At 36.5% G+C, this 20829-nt stretch overlaps 1 protein-coding gene across 2 annotated transcripts in view; it reads left to right on the top strand.

Annotated features, from left to right (window-relative positions):
* Positions 1 to 19661, top strand: part of Htr1f (5-hydroxytryptamine receptor 1F) — a 200399-nt gene extending 180738 nt beyond the window's left edge. For both annotated transcript variants that reach the window (XM_074072936.1, XM_074072937.1), the window contains one exon: positions 11492 to 19661. In XM_074072936.1, coding sequence (XP_073929037.1) covers positions 11536 to 12636 — 1101 coding nt within the window. In that variant the 5' untranslated portion in view covers positions 11492 to 11535 and the 3' untranslated portion in view covers positions 12637 to 19661. The remainder of the gene's footprint in view (positions 1 to 11491) is intronic.
* The last annotated feature ends 1168 nt before the right edge of the window (positions 19662 to 20829 follow it).

Consider the following 20829-nt stretch of genomic DNA (forward strand, 5'->3'; position numbering starts at 1 on the left):
ATTTCGTTCTTCTTCATGGCTGCATAGAATTCCATTGTGTATAGATACCACATTTTCTTAATCCATTCGTCTGTGCTGGGGCATCTTGGCTGTTTCCATAACTTGGCTATTGTGAATAGTGCCGCAATAAACATGGATGTGCAGGTGCCTCTGGAGTAACAGTCTTTTGGGTATATCCCCAAGAGTGGTATTGCTGGATCAAATGGTAGATCGATGTCCAGCTTTTTAAGTAGCCTCCAAATATTTTTCCAGAGTGGTTGTACTAGTCTACATTCCCACCAACAGTGTAAGAGGGTTCCTTTTTCCCCGCATCCTCGCCAACACCTGTTGTTGGTGGTGTTGCTGATGATGGCTATTCTAACAGGGGTGAGGTGGAATCTTAGTGTGGTTTTAATTTGCATTTCCTTTATTGCTAGAGATGGTGAGCATTTTTTCATGTGTTTTCTGGCCATTTGAATTTCTTCTTTTGAGAAAGTTCTGTTTAGTTCACATGCCCATTTCTTTATTGGTTCATTAGTTTTGGGAGAATTTAGTTTTTTAAGTTCCCTGTATATTCTGGTTATCAGTCCTTTGTCTGATATATAATTGGCAAATATTTTCTCCCACTCTGTGGGTGTTCTCTTCAGTTTAGAGATCATTACTTTTGATGAACAGAAGCTTTTTAGTTTTATGAGGTCCCATTTATCTATGCTATCTCTTAGTTGCTGTGCTGCTGGGGTTTCATTGAGAAAGTTCTTACCTATACCTACTAACTCCAGAGTATTTCCTATTCTTTCTTGTATCAACTTAAGAGTTTGGGGTCTGATATTAAGATCCTTGATCCATTTTGAGTTAATCTTGGTATAGGGTGATATACATGGATCTAGTTTCAGTTTTTTGCAGACTGCTAACCAGTTTTCCCAGCAGTTTTTGTTGAAGAGGCTGCTATTTCTCCATCGTATATTTTTAGCTCCTTTGTCAAAGATAAGTTGCTCATAGTTGTGTGGCTTCATATCTGGATCCTCTATTCTGTTCCACTGGTCTTCATGTCTGTTTTTGTGCCAGTACCATGCTGTTTTTATTGTTATTGCTTTGTAATATAGTTTGAAGTCAAGTATTGTGATACCTCCTGCATTGTTCTTTTGACTGAGTATTGCCTTGGCTATTCGTGGCCTCTTGTGTTTCCATATAAATTTCACAGTAGATTTTTCAATCTCTTTAATGAATGTCATTGGAATTTTGATGGGAATTGCATTAAACATGTAGATTACTTTGGGGAGTATCGACATTTTTACTATGTTGATTCTACCAATCCATGAGCATGGGAGATCTCTCCACTTTCTATAGTCTTCCTCAATCTCTTTCTTCAGAAGTGTATAGTTTTCCTTGTAGAGGTCTTTCACATCTTTTGTTAGGTTTACACCTAGGTATTTGATTTTGTTTGAGGCTATTGTAAATGGAATTGTTTTCATACATTCTTTTTCCGTTTGCTCATTGTTAGTGTATAGAAATGCTAATGATTTTTCTATGTTGATTTTATATCCTGCTACCTTGCTATAGCTATTGATGATGTCTAGAAGCTTCTGAGTAGAGTTTTTTGGGTCTTTAAGGTATAGGATCATGTCGTCTGCAAATAGGGATATTTTGACAGTTTCTTTACCTATTTGTATTCCCTTTATTCCTTCTTCTTGCCTAATTGCTCTGGCTAGGAATTCCAGTACTATGTTGAATAGGAGTGGAGATAGTGGGCATCCTTGTCTGGTTCCTGATTTTAGAGGGAATGGTTTTAGTTTTTCTCCATTAAGTATAATGCTGGCTATAGGTTTGTCATATATAGCTTTTATAATGTTGAGGAACTTTCCTTCTATTCCTAGTTTTCTTAGAGCTTTTATCATGAAATGATGTTGGATCTTATCAAAGGCTTTTTCTGCATCTATTGAGATGATCAAGTGGTTTTTGTCTTTGCTTCTGTTAATGTGGTTTATTACGTTTATTGATTTTCGTATGTTGAACCACCCCTGCATCCCTGGGATGAAGCCTACCTGGTCGTGGTGAATAATCTTTTTGATGTGTTGCTGAATTCGATTTGCCATTATTTTGTTGAGGATTTTTGCGTCAATGTTCATTAGGGAGATTGGCCTATAGTTCTCCTTTTTGGAGGTGTCTTTGCCTGGTTTTGGGATAAGTGTAATACTGGCTTCATAAAATGTGTTTGGCAGTTTTCCTTCCCTTTCTATTTCATGGAACAGTTTAAGGAGGGTTGGTATCAGTTCTTCTTTAAAGGTCTGATAGAATTCAGCAGAGAATCAATCAGGTCCTGGACTTTTCTTTTTGGGGAGACTCTTGATTGCTGCTTCAATTTCATTTTGTGTTATAGGTCTATTCAGGTGATTAATTTCCTCTTGGTTCAGTTTTGGATGATCATATGTATCTAGAAATCTGTCCATTTCTTTTAGATTTTCAAATTTATTTGAATATAGGTTCTCAAAGTAGTCTCTGATGATTTCCTGGACTTCTATGGTGTTTGTTGTTATCTCCCCTTTTGCATTCCTAGTTCTACTAATTTGGGTTTTTTCTCTCCTCATTTTAGTCAGGTTTGCCAGGGGTCTATCGATCTTGTTTATTTTTTCAAAGAACCAACTTTTTGTTTCCTTAATTCTTTGTATGGTTTTTTTGGTTTCTATTTCGTTGATTTCAGCTCTTATTTTTATTATTTCTCTCCTTCTATTTGTTTTGGGATTTGCTTGTTCTTGTTTTTCTAGGAGTTTGAGATGTACCATTAGGTCATTGATTTGGGATCTTTCAATCTTTTTAATATATGCACTCATGGCTATAAACTTTCCTCTCAAGACTTCCTTAGCTGTGTCCCATAGATTCCGGTAGGTTGTGTTTTCATTTTCATTGACTTCCAGGAACATTTTAATTTCCTCTTTTATTGCATCGATGATCCATTGTTCATTAAGTAATGAGTTATTTAGTTTCCAGCTGTTTGCATGTTTTTTGTCTTTACTTTTGTTGTTGAGTTCTACTTTTACTGCATTGTGGTCAGATAGTATGCATGGTATTATTTCTATTTTCTTATATTTGCTGAGGCTTGCTTTGTGCCCTAGGATATGATCTATTTTGGAGAAGGTTCCATGGGCTGCTGAGAAGAATGTATATTGTGTAGAGGTTGGATGAAATGTTCTGTAGACATCTACTAGGTCCACTTGATCTATTGCATATTTTAGATCTTGGATTTCTTTATTGAGTTTTTGTTTGGATGACCTATCTATTGATGATAATGGAGTGTTAAAGTCTCCCACAACCACTGTGTTGGCGTTTATATATGCTTTTAGGTCTTTCAGGGTATGTTTGATGAAATTGGGTGCGTTGACATTGGGTGCGTACAGATTGATGATTATTATTTCCTTTTGGTCTATTTCCCCTTTTATTAGTATGGAATGTCCTTCTTTATCTCGTTTGATCAATGTAGGTTTGAAGTCTACTTTGTCAGAGATAAGTATTGCTACTCCTGCTTGTTTTCGGGGGCCACTCGCTTGGTAAATCTTCTTCCAGCCTTTCATCCTAAGCATATGCTTATTTCTGTCGGTGAGATGAGTCTCCTGTAAGCAACAAATTGTTGGATCTTCTTTTTTAATCCATTTTGTCAAACGGTGTCTTTTGATGGGTGAATTAAGTCCATTATCATTAAGTGTTAGTACTGATAGGTATGTGGTGATTCCTGCCATTTAGTTATCTTAGTTGTTTGAAGGTTTGATTGTGTGTACCTAACTTGATGTTACTCTCTACTGTCTTGCTTTTTCTTATCCTGTGGTTTGGTGCTGCCTGCCTTTTCATGGTTAAGTTGGGTGTTACTTTCTGTGTGCAGGATCCCTTGCAGAATCTTTTGTAATGGTGGCTTTGTGGTCACATATTGTTTTAGTTTCTGCTTATCATGGAAGACTTTTATTGCTCCATGTATTTTGAATGATAGCTTTGCTGGGTAGAGTATCCTGGGGTTGAAGTTATTTTCATTCAGTGCCCGGAAGATCTCACCCCACGCTCTTCTTGCTTTTAATGTTTCTGTTGAGAAGTCTGCTGTGATTTTGATGGGTTTACCTTTGTATGTTACTTGTTTTTTCTCTCTTACAGCCTTCAATATTCTTTCCTTAGTTTCTGAACTTGTTGTTTTAATGATGATATGTCGTGGAGTAGTTCTATTTTGATCTGGTCTGTTTGGTGTCCTGGAGGCCTCTTGCATGTGTATGGGAATATCTTTCTCTAGATTTGGGAAATTTCCGTTATTATTTTGTTGAATATATTACGCATTCCCTTCGCTTGCACCTCTTCTCCTTCTTCGATGCCCATGATTCTCAAGTTTGGTCTTTTGATGGAGTCAGTGAGTTCTTGCATTTTCTTTTCACAGGTCTTGAGTTGTTTAATTAATAGTTCTTCAGTTTTTCCTTTAATTACCATTTCATCTTCAAGTTCTGAGATTCTGTCTTCTGTTTGTTCTATTCTGCTGGATTGGCCTTCCGTTTTGTTTTGCAGTTCTGTTTCGTTCTTTTTTCTGAGGTTTTCCATATCCTGGCTGTTTTCTTCTTTATTGTTGTCTATTTTTGTCCTGAGTTCATTTATCCATTTATTCATTGTGTTCTCTCTTTCACTTTGGTGTTTATACAGTGCTTCTATGGTTTCCTTTATTTCTTCTTTTGCTTTTTCAAATTCTCTATTTTTATTGTCTTGGAATTTCTTGAGTGTCTCCTGTACATTTTGGTTGACCCTATCCAGTATCATCTCTATAAAATTCTCATTGAGTACTTGTAGTATGTCTTCTTTTAAATTATTCTTGTGGGCTTCATTGGGTCCTTTGGCATAGTTTATCTTCATTTTGTTGGAGTCTGGATCTGAGTTTCTGTTCTCTTCATTCCCCTCTGGTTCCTGTACTAATTTTTTGCTGTGGGGAAACTGGTTTCCTTGTTTTTTCTGTCTTCCTGTCATTGTCCTTGGTGTTGTTACTGTCCCTGTACTGTGTGTAATTAAGTATTTTCTAGCTTGTAATAATAACAATGGTAATATTGAGAATGGAAGAGTGAGCTGAGATGGAAAGCAAGAAGTTAAAGAAAAGGGGAAAACAAATATACAGACAAGAGGGAGAAAGCAGAACAAGGTATCAGACAAGAGAGTTTCAAAGGTATAAACAGGGAGTGTTAGTGTACTAATCGACAGTAAGCTGAACAGACAATAGAGAGACAGAGAGAGGATTGAAAATCAAAGATAAAAAAAATAAAAAATAAGTATATGAAAGTAATATCTATTTTTAAAAATGAATTAAAATAAAATGGAAAACAGAAAATTAAAAAAAAACAAAAAACCAAAAAACTTCCAAGTTTATATGCAATGCAGTTTCAGTCTTAATAATTTGGATGTCCGTCTCAATCTCCATTCCTGGAGTTGGTGCCTCAGATGTTGTTCTGTAGTTGTCTCATCAAAGGGGATGCATAAAGTAGAACAAAACTACACACTCACACACACACAGAGGATTAAAAAAAAAACCCACCAAGTGTCCCCAGTTCAAATGCAATACAGTTTCAGTAAGTTTTTCGGCTTGCAGGTGTAATTCGGTTGTTCTCTCATCAAAGGTAGGGAGAAAAAGAAACAAAAGCGTCTGGAGGCAGTTCTGAGAGTGGTATCTGCAACTGTGGCTTGCCTGCCTGCTGCTCTCAGCCTGTAGCTGGCGGCGTTATTTATGCAGATCTCTGGGGTGAGCTAGCACTCACCTGGTCCCACAGGCTTTGTTTGCTCAGAGTTCTCCTGTGCGGCGGCCTCTGCCACAGGCTTTTCCCTTTCCAAGCACTGGGAAAGGTGCCACTGCCCCGCGTTGTCAGGCCTGCGTGTTTATTTACAGTTCACGTGGGAAGTGGGTCTTCCCTCCTCTCACAAGCGTCCCGCTCCTGGTTGCTGGGCGCGCCCCGCTCCCGCCAGAGGCTCTCCGGCTGGCCTGGCTTGTTTATTTACAGTCCCGGGAAGGATTCCCTTCCCCCAATCTTCAGCGCTCAGGGTGCCCCACCCTCTTTCCAGCGTGTCCTAACTGTTCTTATTGCTTATTACTCAGTTTTTCTTTTTTTCCCGGGTGGAGGTCCAGGGGGCTATGCTGCTCTGGCCCAGGCTTGTCTGTGGGGCTACCGCGGTACCGCGAAGCTCACCTGGTCCGCGTCTTCCCAAGCCGTATGGGCGCCGGCCACTGGTGGCCCCGGGGGCCCTCCTGGTTTCTCCGTTTAACGTGAAGTGGAGATTCTCTGCACCGGCTGGAGATGTGGAGGGGTCAAAGTTATGCCTTTTCTCGGTGATTATGCCTGCAAAGTGTGTCTCCAGTGTCTCTCCAAGATTTCACTGTAGGAGGCTCGCTTTCTGCTTCCTACCTCTAGCCGCCATCTTGGAATTCCTCTCAGGAATTGCATTTTTAAATGACTATTCAAGGCTCATTTGCCCTTTGGTAGAAAAAAATTTCAAAGTGTATGACTGCCTTATTTTTCAATATTAAATAAAAGCCACCAATCAGCTGATTTCATAAATCCTCCTCAAACACTTCTATCATTCCTCTAATAAAAATACATAGGGAAAAAAAACTGAAGAATTTTCAACAACTACTTAGCAAAATAACTGCTTACATCAGTTGGGAGCTGGCTAGACAAAAAGCCAAAGTATTTCTAGAATAAAGAGGTTTAATGAAGACATCAGAGTTATCCTTGTTGAAAAGGCTAAAGGACAAAGACCAGGAATGTCAAAATTTACATGCAATCCATTTGCTGCCTAAAGTTCAAAAAGTAAACATGGAAAGCAGCTTATCCCAAAGCCCCAAAGTAGGTGATTCTCAGAGGCTTCCTTGGGAAGTTATGGAAATTCTAACTTTTTTTTGCATAGCACACAGAGAAGCTGCTGTCCATATCTGCCCATACATCTTATTGCAACCATAAACCCTCAGACTCTTCAGCCTCCCAGTCCTTATGACAATTCCAATTTTGGTCAAACTCTGACGCTGGACAACTTAAAGAAGGGAAATGTAGTTCCCTACTTCTCTACATTGCAGCATATTGGGAACTCTTAATGATGCTGAATCGACAACAAACATTCCAGCATAGTCCATCCTTGTCAACTTAGCATTGATTCACATTTGATGTTGCTTTAGGTCCAGTCCTAATAAACCTTGGCTGCATTTAAGTAAGTAGTACATCAGACTAATGAATTCTTAATTTTTATGCCTCTGCTTTCACTTATACTTATCCCTCTTCCTGAAAAGGCTTTCACTATGTTTACACTGGCATAATTAATCCTCCCTCACTGGCATGTCCAAGACACTTTAAACTTATCTTAATAGTGACCTTATTGTATTGTATGATTATATTATAAATATGTGTTTAGTTGTGTTTATAATAAATATGTGTTTATTGTAAATATGTGTTTATTCATTCTGTTGGATATCTGCTTCCATATGAGCTCACTTCCCACTTTATGAAAACATTTTTATATTCTATAAGAAAAGTGGTTACTTTATAGACCACATCACTAAAAAATAGCCATTAAGTAATACATCTTTTTCAGAGAGTAAAATGATACTTTGGAGAATTTGTTCCTCAGGGTGTAGAGTACCTGTCTCACAAGCAAAAGGGCCCAAGTACTCCAGTACTGCAAAAAATTAATTAATTCACTCATTCATTAAAATGTGTGTATATGCAGAAAAGTAAATGTGTCACATGACTAGACCAACAAGTTGGCAAATATTCATTCTGAGGGAAGCCTGGGGAACTTTTCTACATAGAACTGAGGAGACCACAGCCTCTACTGAAAATAATCTTGACTATTTAAAATATTTAAATTCATTCAATATTTAAAATACAGAATGCTGTCTAAGAATAGGAGAGACATATGTAACATGGTCCATTGAGTAACCCAGAGTTGGTTCCATGACACTATGAGGATACACAGTGGGAACTTAAAGTAGATAAGAACATGAAGAAATCTTATAAACAATCATGTCTGAAATAGTGAAGGTAGATGCTTTGCTGGATTTCTAATTGTAAGTAGCAAGGAACACAAGACAAAAAGAAAAATGAAACCCAAGTGTGATCGTTTGCACTTGTTTCCCTATCTTCTTTGTCACCTATGATTATAACTTTCAGAAAATAAATTAAGTTTTTAAATTTGCTGTTGGGAAGTTGTCTGGCAAACTACAACATAATTTAGATGACATAAATTTTGTCATATAATTCTAAACTATGACAAAAGTTTTGATTTTTTTTCCTGGGATTAAGTACCATTTTATAAAGGATAATTTAAATGCTACAATGTTACACTTAGATAAATCAGTCAAATTATCAAACAATTCATCTTCTCATTTTAAGCTGATCCACTTTCCTACAAGCATTGATTTTTACTATGGAAATTCACATATAAATGTCCAGACAATTGTTCTTGTTTAATAGTCCTCTCAAAATATAATTTGAGGATTTTCTCTTGTGCTTATCATAACTGTCTATCAGGCAAATTAAAGTGGAAAGTTATTTTTGCTTATAATATGGAAAATGTCATCAGTTTTAAATCAATTCCCATAGCATTAAGTAAGCAACATTGCAAAGAAACTAACCAATTTAGAAACTATTCAGTTCTTTAATTTACTATATAGTATAATTTTTATGTTGAGAAAAGGGGTGTTGGAAATAAAGTAGAAATTAATTAGTCTAGCATGTTTCTAATGTGTCTTGCTTTCTTTGGAATAAGCATTTTACACATGGCCTTCCTTAAAATGTTTCCAAGAAAGCTACATAAGGACCATGAGGTCCTTTAATGTAGAAAATGCATATTAGATATTTTAATGACAATTTTGATGGTGCCTATAAGTGCCTGTTGCATCTCAAGCCCTGTGATCCATCAGTAATGGATCATATGCTGTAACTCCCATAACGAAATGAAAACAACATGAGGTAAGGGGGAATTAATAGACCCCTTAATAGACCCCTTAATTAATAGACCCCTTAGAAGGAGGTCCAGAACTACATGAAGATAGCAATAAAAACTGAAAAACATACAAAGTAAGTTAGGGTGAGATAATTTATTTGAGAAATGCCAAGAAATTTAAAAAAATAAGAAAGTGAGAAAGAACAATGCTGAAAAAGTTTTATAGCAGAAATATCAAAAATGCTCTCAGTAGAGAGGAACTCATTGATGCGATAACATTGAAATATTAGACAAAGATGAGAAGCAATCCAATGCAACAACCTGGACCACTAACATCAGCCTCACTTGGGAATTTGTTAGTAACATGAACTTGAGGGCCTCACACTTAGTGAATGACAAATTCTAGAGGTAGGACCCAGGAATCTGTATTTAAATAGTCCTGCTGTGATTCTGGGGCTCACTAAATTTGTGAGCCACTGTTTAAGAATTTCTCAAGAAGACTTTAGACTCCATTCTTTACCTGGAGTTGTCTTAGTTGTCCTTTACAAATGGATGTTGATATTAGTAAGGTAGATATGAAGCAATTTCTCAATTACATAATGGATTACCACTAATTTACCAGGCAGCAGGCACTCACATTTCTTCTGTCACTCAATTTGCTTAGCATCACTTGTTTCAATGAATATCTGAAATTCAAAACAGAATTTAATGCTGGCAATCCAAGCACAAATAGAAGAACAAATATGCAGCATAATAAGGTGTTTTAGAATATGCTTAATCACATCATGTATATGATTACATTCTCGTGAAGTACTTGACATAAGGTATTTCAAATTATTATGCTATCATCTATAACAAATGAAATTTACCACTTCAAAGTAAATATATTTTATGGGATATTAAAGTATAGCACAAATTATAATTAATAATAAAGTTTCTGAGCCAGGTGTTGATGGTGTGCACCTATTATCTCAAGCTACTCAAGAGGCTGAGATCAGGAGGATCACAGTTCCAGGCCAGCCCTGTGGTAAAAAGTTTGTGAGATCTCATCTGAACAGCAAAAAATTGGACATGGTGGCAGGCTTCTGTCATCCCAGTGATGGCAGGAAGCATCAAATAGGAGGGTCATGGTTCGGGCTGGCCTGGGCAAAAAGCGAGTCCCTATCTCCAAAATAACCAGAGCAAAAAGGGCTGGAGTCATAGCTCAAGTGGTAGAGCATCTACCTAGCAAGCACAAAACCCTGAGTTCTAACACCAGTACTGCTAAAAGAACAAAAAAAGAAATACAGTTTCAGGGAGAGTGAATATGATACAAATACTTCATATGCATGTATGAAAATAGAATAATGAAAACCTGTTAAAATCATTTAAAATGGGGGGAGATAAGAAAGAGTAATAGAGGGGGTGAATTCGATCAAAGTGCCCTATGAGCATGTAGGAAACTATCAGAATGAAACCCTTTTGAATAATTAATGTGCATTGTTTTTTCTGTGCAGAGCTTGCTCTGTATTTTTTTTCTAAGATTCAAGCCATTGCTAAAGAATTATTTTAAAAAAGAGAGAAAAGAAAGCTAATGGGGAGAAAACTATCTGATAAAGAGTGTTAATCTTACTTCATTGCATTCCAATTGTTCTTATTTGATTTTTTTCTATCCTGGGGATTAAACCCAGCCTTTAAATATGGTAGGCAAATGGTCTACCACTGAGCTAACTACATCCCCAACCTTTATTTGACTTCTAATTAAGTAAAGGCATAGCCTAAAGCAAGAATTATAAACTGTGGGTGGAGAGTCCTCTTTCAGAAGGAAGATGACTTAGTCATTACGATGCTGACTTACAAACAACTACTTTCCTTTCTGAGTGAATGTCACTATGAGCTCTCCTCACCAGAAGTTCACCTTGGTGAGCAGGTTATTTGTTCACCTATGTCATTATTATAATGGGTAATGATGTAGGATTATTTGACTACAACTAATCTTATTTTATCTTTTTAAACCAAATTAACTACTTACATCCATAAAGACTACTAAACACTCTGACATTCTTCTAATTCCATAAAATGATCACAGAATGCTACATATACTGTTTTTTAAACTTATTTCCCATTATGTAACCTCTACACACTGACCTAAAATATATTAAAAATTCCTTTGATCTCCATGTGCCCAATGATAATGCTCTCAATATAACTTTGAGTTAAATATAAAATTGCTTATGATTTTGACTACTGCCTCTAATGTAATACTCCCTTACATTATACAATGCATAAGTATATATTAACAACATATACTTTTAAATTTTTTGCTATAGACAAAGATAAAAACATAGGATCAATACAGTCTAATATATTATATATTTAATATGGTTTTTATCATTGTAAAGAGCTTACGATAAAAACTATTTTATGTAATCCATATTTTAAGAAAGTTTTGGAAAGTTGCAATCTGTTCTTGTATATTTTAAGTGAGAAAAAAATTCCATTTTTAATGTATAAAATATTCTGAAATAATGCAAATATACTTTTTCTGAAAGGAAAAAAAAATTCTCTGAACTGTTTTTCCCCTCCTTTGTTACAGGTGTCCATTTTTCAGCCATGCTAATCTTTTAAAACAAAAACAAAATGGATTTCTTAAACTCATCTGACCAAAACTTGACTTCAGAGGAACTGTTAAACAGAATGCCATCCAAAATTCTGGTGTCCCTCACTCTCTCCGGGCTGGCACTGATGACAACCACCATCAACTCCCTTGTGATTGCTGCAATCATTGTGACCCGGAAGCTGCACCACCCAGCCAACTACTTAATTTGCTCCCTTGCAGTCACAGATTTTCTTGTAGCTGTCCTGGTGATGCCCTTCAGTATAGTGTATATTGTGAGAGAGAGCTGGATCATGGGACAAGTAGTCTGTGACATTTGGCTGAGTGTTGACATTATCTGTTGTACGTGCTCCATCTTGCATCTCTCGGCTATTGCTTTGGATCGGTACCGAGCAATCACAGACGCTGTTGAGTACGCCAGGAAGAGGACTCCCAAGCATGCTGGCATTGTGATCACAATAGTGTGGGTCATATCTGTGTTTATCTCTATGCCTCCTCTATTCTGGAGGCACCAAGGATCTAGCCGTGATGATGAGTGTATCATCAAGCATGATCACATTGTTTCCACTATTTACTCAACATTTGGAGCTTTCTACATCCCACTTATATTGATTTTGATCCTCTACTACAAAATATATAAAGCAGCAAGGACATTATACCATAAGAGACAAGCAAGTCGAATTGCAAAGGAGGAGCTGAATGGCCAAGTGCTTTTGGAGAGTGGTGAAAAAAACACTAGGCTGGTCTCCACACCCTACATGCTAGAAAAGTCTTTATCTGATCCATCAACAGACTTTGATAAAATCCATAGCACAGTGAAAAGTCCCAGATCTCAGCTCAAGCATGAGAAATCTTGGAGAAGGCAAAAGATCTCAGGCACAAGAGAACGCAAAGCAGCCACTACCCTGGGTTTAATCTTGGGTGCATTTGTAATATGCTGGCTTCCTTTTTTTGTAAAAGAATTGGTTGTTAATATCTGTGAAAACTGTAAAATTTCTGAAGAAATGTCAAACTTTTTGGCATGGCTTGGTTATCTGAACTCCCTTATAAATCCAATGATTTATACAATCTTTAATGAAGACTTCAAGAAAGCATTCCAGAAACTTGTAAGATGTCGATATTAGCTTAAAGAAAGTTTATTATTAAAGAGTGGAGTTTTTTGATTGAGGGGGGTAAATAAATAAATGTTAAATAAAACATTTAAAATTTTAGAGGAAATATATTAAAACTGCTAAAATGATACAGATATAATTTATATTTTAATAGCATCATAAATACAAAATGTATTGATTTAACCATCATTCTAGGCTATTCAAAATTAGAAAATAATTTACATGGGTTATAAATACTATTTTGTCTATGCAATATAGCTGAAAAGCTAACTGGAAAAAATATATATGTATAGCACTAATGAAAATAAATTTCCAGGTTTATAGCTTACAACAATTACGGAGGAGTTTTCAATTAGCAACATACTTCTAGCCATAATTATTTTATAATCCAATTGATTAATTTTATAATCATTTTATTTCATAGAAAAGATATAATTTACCACAATTTACATACTTTTCTCCCACCTAACCACTCCTGTCTCTTCTTCACTTTACCCTGAGGAAGAAGAGAGGAGGAGGAAACTTAGAAGTCAGAGATTAACATTGTCTTTGTATTTAGGTAGTAAAGAATATTATACAGAGGATTAGGTATGGCAAAATAATTCTGAATACCGAACTTGTGCATATTTAACATGTTCTGTTTGTTTAATTTAAATTTCTAAAAATAATATATTAATATAGTGTCAACATTTGAAACCAAGGCCTTACTCTGGGGCCATGGGATTGGTTATAATTGTCCCTTGTTTACTTAGGAATGAAAGTTAGGGCACTCAGTACCCTTAGTGACTCATCATAATGTCTTTTTAAAATATAAAATATATATCATCTCTGTAACATAGACCTCATTTAAAGATCTATGTTACTTTATACTTCATCTCAATACCTTTCATTAGAACATTGTTTCCTTTTTATTAGGCAGAATGTAATAGGAACTCTTAGAACTTTCCAATGAATTCAAAGAAATCTCTAGTTTTCTGAATGTTAGAAATTGGCCACTTCAGGTAAAGCCTAGCATAAAAGAAGATCATTTACAAAACAACACCTATCTTTTTTTTTTTTTAATAGCAGTGCTGGGGATCAAAGCCTGGCCCTCCTGCATGCTAGACAAGTGCTCTATCACTGTGCTATGACCCTGGCCAACACACACCTTTTCAAATTGCAACTTTGTGTGCAATATAAAATAGTCTTTCCTCACAGGGAGTTTCAAAGTGCATTACATCAATTATTTGTATATGTCTGTGACACATTACTCTTAATCTGATAAATATTTACAGTGGTCCCATTTTATATAGGGCATCAAATGTACTACATAAAATATACAGGAAATAATAAAATATAATATCTTTCCTTAGTATATTCATACTCCAAAAAAAGAAATAATACAAAATAAAAACTACTAGAAAATAAACAAGGATCTGGCAAGGAAGTTATTTACATACTTATAATTGTACAGAGGAAACAAAAGATCATATCTGGTTGAAAAAAATACAGAAAATTTCATAAAGAATGTGAATAGCAGAGCCTGGGGCTCACACCTGTAATCCCAGCTACCTGGCAGGCGGCAATAGGAGGATTGTGGTCTGAGACTCGCAGACCATATCTAACTGAAGCAAAATGACCTAGAGGTGTGGCTCAAGTGGCACAACACTTGCATAGCAAGCACAAGGCCCTGGTACACCAAAAAAAAAAAAAAGAAAGAAAAAAAAGGATGTATCTAAAATATGTGTCAAATAAGACAGCATTTAGGCAAGAAATGCAAGAGTATTCTCCACGTGGTGATGCACTCAGGCAGCACCATGCAAGTGTTCACAGGACATGTACAAGAAGTCGCAATGAGTCTGGCAGCTATTTAGAACAGCAGAGGAAAAGGAAAGTGAAGGAAAAATCGGACACTGTTGTGGCTTTTAGTGTCAAAAAAAAGAAAGCTAGTGTCAATTTTGTTGGTATCATTGAATAGTCACATAATGCTTTTAGCAGAAATATTATAAGTTTAGGGCAAATCAAAAAGAGAGAGACAGAGAAGAAAAGTTTAACCAGATTTGAGCAGAGAGGATGCTGGAAATACTGATTTCTTTTTTGCAAGCAAGTCAGTAGTCCAGGCAAGAGGTGATGAAGTCTTAAACTTGATTGGGACAATGAAAATAAAAAGAGAGATGGTGTTCAGTCAGACTCTCCAGGCTACAGCAATTACTTTAATATAGCAGCAGAAGGACAGATTGAGTTACTGAGGTAAGGTCATCTTTAGCTGAAATAAGACATGCAATAGAAATGACCTTTTTGTGAATGATGACTTCCTCAGGAGTATGTGAAGACATAGGTGGACATTTCAGAGTTCACAGTCACTACTGAACACCTCCGGCCCAAACAATACTGACACGTAAATGAGGATCCCAGCCACATATTTTGTCCTCACTCCATTGTTAGCTTCCAGAAAGTCCTTATTAAAGTTAAAATAATATTAATTAGTTCCTCCCCATCTCAGCAAGTTATATACTTATATTCAGAAGCTCTAAGAGACACACACCATGCAACCCAAAAAGAAGAAATTTCAAGCAAGGTGAGACTCAACCAAGTACAGTTACTGCCCTCTGATCTGAGTTGGACTGTTCTCAAATCTAGAAAAATAATATTCTATGTGGCAGGGAAGTTATATCTCCCTTTAGAGTTCAGGGAAGAATCGAGCTTATTTTGTGGGTGTGTTTGGAACCATTTTTCCATTCAAAGGACCACACTATAAGTCACTGTAATCATCACATCATCTGTGTTTTCCCCACATGCTGACGGTGTAGAACATGTGACCCCTCATGAACAAGCATGTGTGATCCCTTCCTAATATCTGTGAGTAGTAGCTAATGCAAGGATAATAACCTACAATTTGTACTTTCATTGAAATTTATGAAGAACATGTTATATTTAACATGATATGCTTCCCCAAATATACATGATTCATTCTTTTAATGAAAAAAATTCCAAATCAATAAAAAAGATGATTTTTTTACAGAAAAAAATCCATTTCACATCTTACAATAAATACAGTCATTCTTATATTGGGCTGATAAAAGTGGAAGAAAAAATATAAATACCATAGAAAGTAATTAAATATGAGATATGAAAGTTTACTTCCTGCTAGAATTTTTATGTAGCAGCACCAGAAAATTAAGCAATGGTTTTATTTTTGATATGCCCATCTAAACCTTTTCACATGAAGGATGCATGACAAGCAAGAACAAGAGACCAAAAAAAGAAGGAAGTCAAACAAATAGTAAATTCAGTCATAGGTAAGGACAAATTGTGCGGAAAATGCACTTCTGCTTGTGAAAATGGTCTTTATTATAAGGCCATTTTAAGAATATGGATTGCTTTGTTTTGTTTTGTTGTTTTACAATAGACCACCCAGGCCAGACCTACAGCACTGCTCATCCAGGTACTGGTTATGGATTGGTCCATCTTAAGTAAGACCAATTTTCTTTGTGAATTTCACAAAAACAATCTTTCCTTTTGTGGTGAGTTTGATTCCTCAGCCATCTACCCCCCCATGTACGCCAGGGTATGCACCCTCCTTGCTTGTTTCAGTAACAAATTCCCTCCAATGGCAGAGGGAATCCCCACGTTCACAGGCTCTTGCCAAACTTTTAAAGCAAAACTAAATGAAGAATTAATGGAAAGCCAGATACCAGGAAATGTGTTGATTTTCTTCACCAAGAACATCAAGGTGGAAATGATAGTAGATTAATTGCTGATATGCAAGGGTTTCAAGGATGAAACCCTTTTCTCATGTATTTATACAAAAGTATTTTTGACTCAGAGGTAAGAAAAAACAGATTTAATGAATTGTAATAAAAAGGAAATGTGAAGGATTTTTTCTTAATACATTCCAAAGTCCTCAACTTAACTCAGAATGTCCATTTAAAGTAGCTTGGTTCAGAAATGTGTTCCTAATACCTTCCTAGTAACAAAAACGCTCATATTCAGACTCTTATTTGCCAGAAGAATATTTCTAAAAGCAAATTAATGTTTTTTGTGTGAATAAAGTATTTTCTTATGACATTGTGACAACTTTTCTTGGTCTTTTGAATCAGTATGCTCTCTCTCATTATTTAAAATGAGGAATAAGTACTGAGAGGAATATTTCCTAACATTATAATGTTTGATTATTCCTATAGGATATATTCCCTGCACAAAACATGGAAATGTTTGAAATCTACCTAAGAAAGGCAGAATTTTTTTTAACAGTTTATGTCTAATCAGGCCAGAAACTATAAAAATTCTGTTTGAAGAAAAAAAATAGTATATTTTTATCTTTATCAACAATAACCATAAATCACATCCAAGGAGTCTTTCATTAAAGCTTGTATGTACACTTGGCAAACATCCGTGCCAAATAGTTTGTCCTTCAGCTGGGTATTGGTGGCTTACGCCTATAATCCTACCTACTCAGGAGGCAGAGATCAGGAGGATTTTGGTTCGAAGCCAACCCAGGTCAATAGTTCACAAGACCCTATTGCGAAAACACCCATCACAAAAAAGGGCTGGTGGAGTGGTTCAAGGTGTAAGCCCTGAGTTCAAGCCCCAGTACTGCAAAAACAAAAAAAGTTTACCCTTCAGATCTTCAACAGTACTTACTGTGTTTTCCTATAGTATTTGTGGACAAAGGCACACATTTCAATCATATGCCATCATATTTCATATGCAGTCATTTTTACTGAGGAAAGATGAACAACTTTTCTTCCAATGGCATGTAATCAATTATCTTTGAATTATAAAGAAATCTCAATTAAACTTAAGTATTTATTATCAAAAAAAAAAAAAAAGGTCAAGCATGACAGTGAGCACCTATAATCTTAACTCCCTTTGAGCGGACATCAGGACATTGTGGTTCAAGGTCAGCCTAAGTAAAATGTTAGTGAGACCCCCCAACTCAACCAATAAGCTAGGCAGTGGTGTTGCATGCCGGTGACCCAAGCTAAGCAGGAGGCTTAGTCTGCAGCCAGTTGAAGCAAAAATGTGAGACCCTATCACAAAAATAACTAAAGCAAAAAGGGGTCAGAGTTGCGGTTCAAGCTGTAGAGCACCTGCCTAGCAAGTGTGAGATCTTGTGTTCAAACCCTGGTACTGCCAAAAAACAAAAAAAAGCTTGTGTTTTGTCACAGTTCCAAGTTTTAACAGAGTTTCTACCTCTGCAGGAACACTGCTGATTTACATGGACAAGCAAAGCTTGCTATCTGTCTTCCTGTTCTCCCAACATCAATTCATTATATTACATTAATATTCCTAAACCACACATACTTTGTACTCATGCCTAAAATTTTACTTACATTTTATGTGTTATATAATTATTAAATAATTATATTATTATATGGCTGGATCTGCTACCTTGAGGTTTCTCTACTCCAACACAACTAATAAAAGAAAACTTACCCATCTCACACACACACAGGGACTGTTTCCTCTTTGTGTTTGGCTAGGATTCAAGCTACAAGAGAGTGAATGCACATGGGAGTGTCATTTTATAAAGCAAGCTGATGTTAGAAGAACTGAAACCAGGGAGAGTGGTTCATATCTGTAATCCCAGCTACCTGGGAGGTATAAATCAGAAGGATTGAAGTTTGAGGCCAGCCTAGTCAAAAAAGTCCATGAGACACCCATTTCAACAAATAAAACAGATGCAGTGGTACACATGTATAATCCTAGTCATGTGGGAAGTATTGGTGGATTATAATCCAAGTCCACCCCTGGCAAAAATCAAGACCCTATCTGAAAAAATATAATGAAAGCAGAAAGGACTGGAGACATGGCTCAGTTGTAGAGGGCTTGCCTAGCAGGTGCAAGACCCTGAGTTCAAACACTAGTACCTTTCCACCCCAATAAAAAGAAGAACTGAACTGAAAAAAAAAAAATCAATCTTAGCAAAGCACACTGTTAAACTTGAAGATGAAGTAGGAAGAGGAATACTTCGAATTTCAGGTTTTTGAAACCACTACTGTCTAGCACCATATGGTGGTACATGTCTATAATCCTAAACACTAGGGAGACCTGCAGCAGGAAGATTAAGAGTCCAAGGCCAACCTGAGCTACATAATGAGACTGCCCCCAAAAAAAAGAAAAAAGCAAAAGATAAAAACCACTGTGTATGAAAATATCACCCGTGATGCTTGTTACAAAGTTAGCCAGGTTCAGAAAATCAAAAGCTACATGTTTTCTCTCATATGTGGAATACAGACCTAATACAAACACAGGAATATTATGAAAAACAGGTCACACTAAGGGGAGGTCACATATGAGATGGGGAGGGTAAAAGAAGGAAGGTAAGAAGGTGAATATGGTTCATGTACTCTCTATACAATGAGTAAGAATTTTTAAACCTGTTGAAACTGCCATAAAAAGGGGACTAAGGTCGAAAAGAGAAAAATAGAGGAGAGGAAACAATTCAGGTTGTAATTAATATACATTTGGAAATGTCACTATGCAACACCCTGTACAGCTATCTTAAACAAACAAAAATGTCTTTTTTTTTTAATAAAAACAGAACAGGAATGAAACCAGTCTTTCCTGGAGAGTTGGCACCAGCTGGGGAGGATATAAGGAAAGGGTGTACGAAGATGAATATGGTGAAAATATACATTTACATACTCATGTATGAAAATGGAAGAATGAGACCTGTTGAAATTATTCCAGGAATGGAGGGAGAAGGGGATAAAAGAGAATGATGGAGGGGGTGAATTCAACTATGATATATTGTAAGAAATTTTGTAAATGTCACAGTGTACCCCCAGTACAACAATAATAAAAATAAATTATATGTATATAAAAGAAACAGGCTAATTAAAAATATTTTAAAAAACAACAACAACAACAAAGACTCTTAAGTCTGTGAGGTGCAAGCAGTGCCCAAGTGTTTTTTTTTTTTTTTAATGGTGGTGCTGGGTGGGAGTACATTGTAGAGCCCAAGGCTTTAACCAAGGAGCTTAGACCATTCCAACTATGGCATACCTAGAGCTTGGACTCTAGAGAATGCTGCTCCAAAGCGCTCAGCTAGCTAAGCTAGCTAAGCTGGGACCATAGCTACAATACATGAAAATGAAACTTCACCACCATTTTACTAACTCACTTAGTCAGAATCCACAAAACCATTTTGCCTCGACCATGTGAAAAGTGCACAATGCAAAACTACTCAGAAGCAGAAGTAAAAATCGCATCAACGTGGCTGAGAGGATTATAAAGTATTTGGTTAAAAAAAATCTAAAATCTGTTCTCAGTCAGAATATTGTTCGAATTTTCTAGGGCATAGAATAAGTTTTTCATTACATATGAAAAGCTGTTTAGAGAAATAAATAGTCGGCTACATTCAAAATCAAAAAGGCTTACAGTCACCTGATTCTCCCAGTAATCCTTCACTTCAAACTGGGTACCTTTCTTTATCTGCTTCCCTAAAGTAAAGTTGAAAGCCTAAGGAGATGAGTGAGATAAAGCGAACCCTCTCAAAAATGCTCACGGACAACAACCTGTGAATTATTCTCATTGTCACCCTCTGCCTTAAGTCTGGGATGGGTCAGAGCACACGTGACAGGGAACATGGTAGCCTGCATTGGGCCTGCCTTTGTCTGAGCCTGGGAGCAGCAGGTCAGCAGCTGATAGCCTCTCCTGAAGCTCTAGCCCAGGCAGAGAGCAACAGCCCCAGCCCAGCCTGTGGTCCCACCAGTCCTCTCCTGTCCTGTCCTGCCATCCCCATTACAGATGCTCAGCGTCTTCCACTTTGCTTAACTTTCTAGAAGGATGTCATGCAATCTGTCTACCCCATTGCAATCATCACCACAATTACTCTTCAGAAATTCCTTCTGTCTATCCATTCATAGGTAGATGATTTCCCTTATGTTCAAGGATTAGGGTTTTATTTTAATCTGTTAAATAATAAAGGGGGAAATTTCCATTTTAAATGAGAATTCTAAACAAGACTAAACAAGTCTTTAAAACAAGACTAAAGGTTTAATTTTAGGCTCTATTAAGTACAAAATACTAGTAATTTATTTATGACAATTAATATTTGAAGAAAATACTCAATAGTGGCTCCTTAGTTTATCACATCACATCCACACCCTCTTCTTGGGCTTTTAGGGTTTTGATAATAGCAACAAAAGATGCCATTCTCTGGAAAACCTTACTTAACACTTCTCCTCCCTGCCCTCACAATGGCCATGGTTTTTACAA

The sequence above is a fragment of the Castor canadensis genome, chromosome 5 (genome assembly GCF_047511655.1).
Source record: "Castor canadensis chromosome 5, mCasCan1.hap1v2, whole genome shotgun sequence".
In the NCBI taxonomy this organism is placed as follows: Eukaryota; Metazoa; Chordata; class Mammalia; order Rodentia; family Castoridae; genus Castor; species Castor canadensis.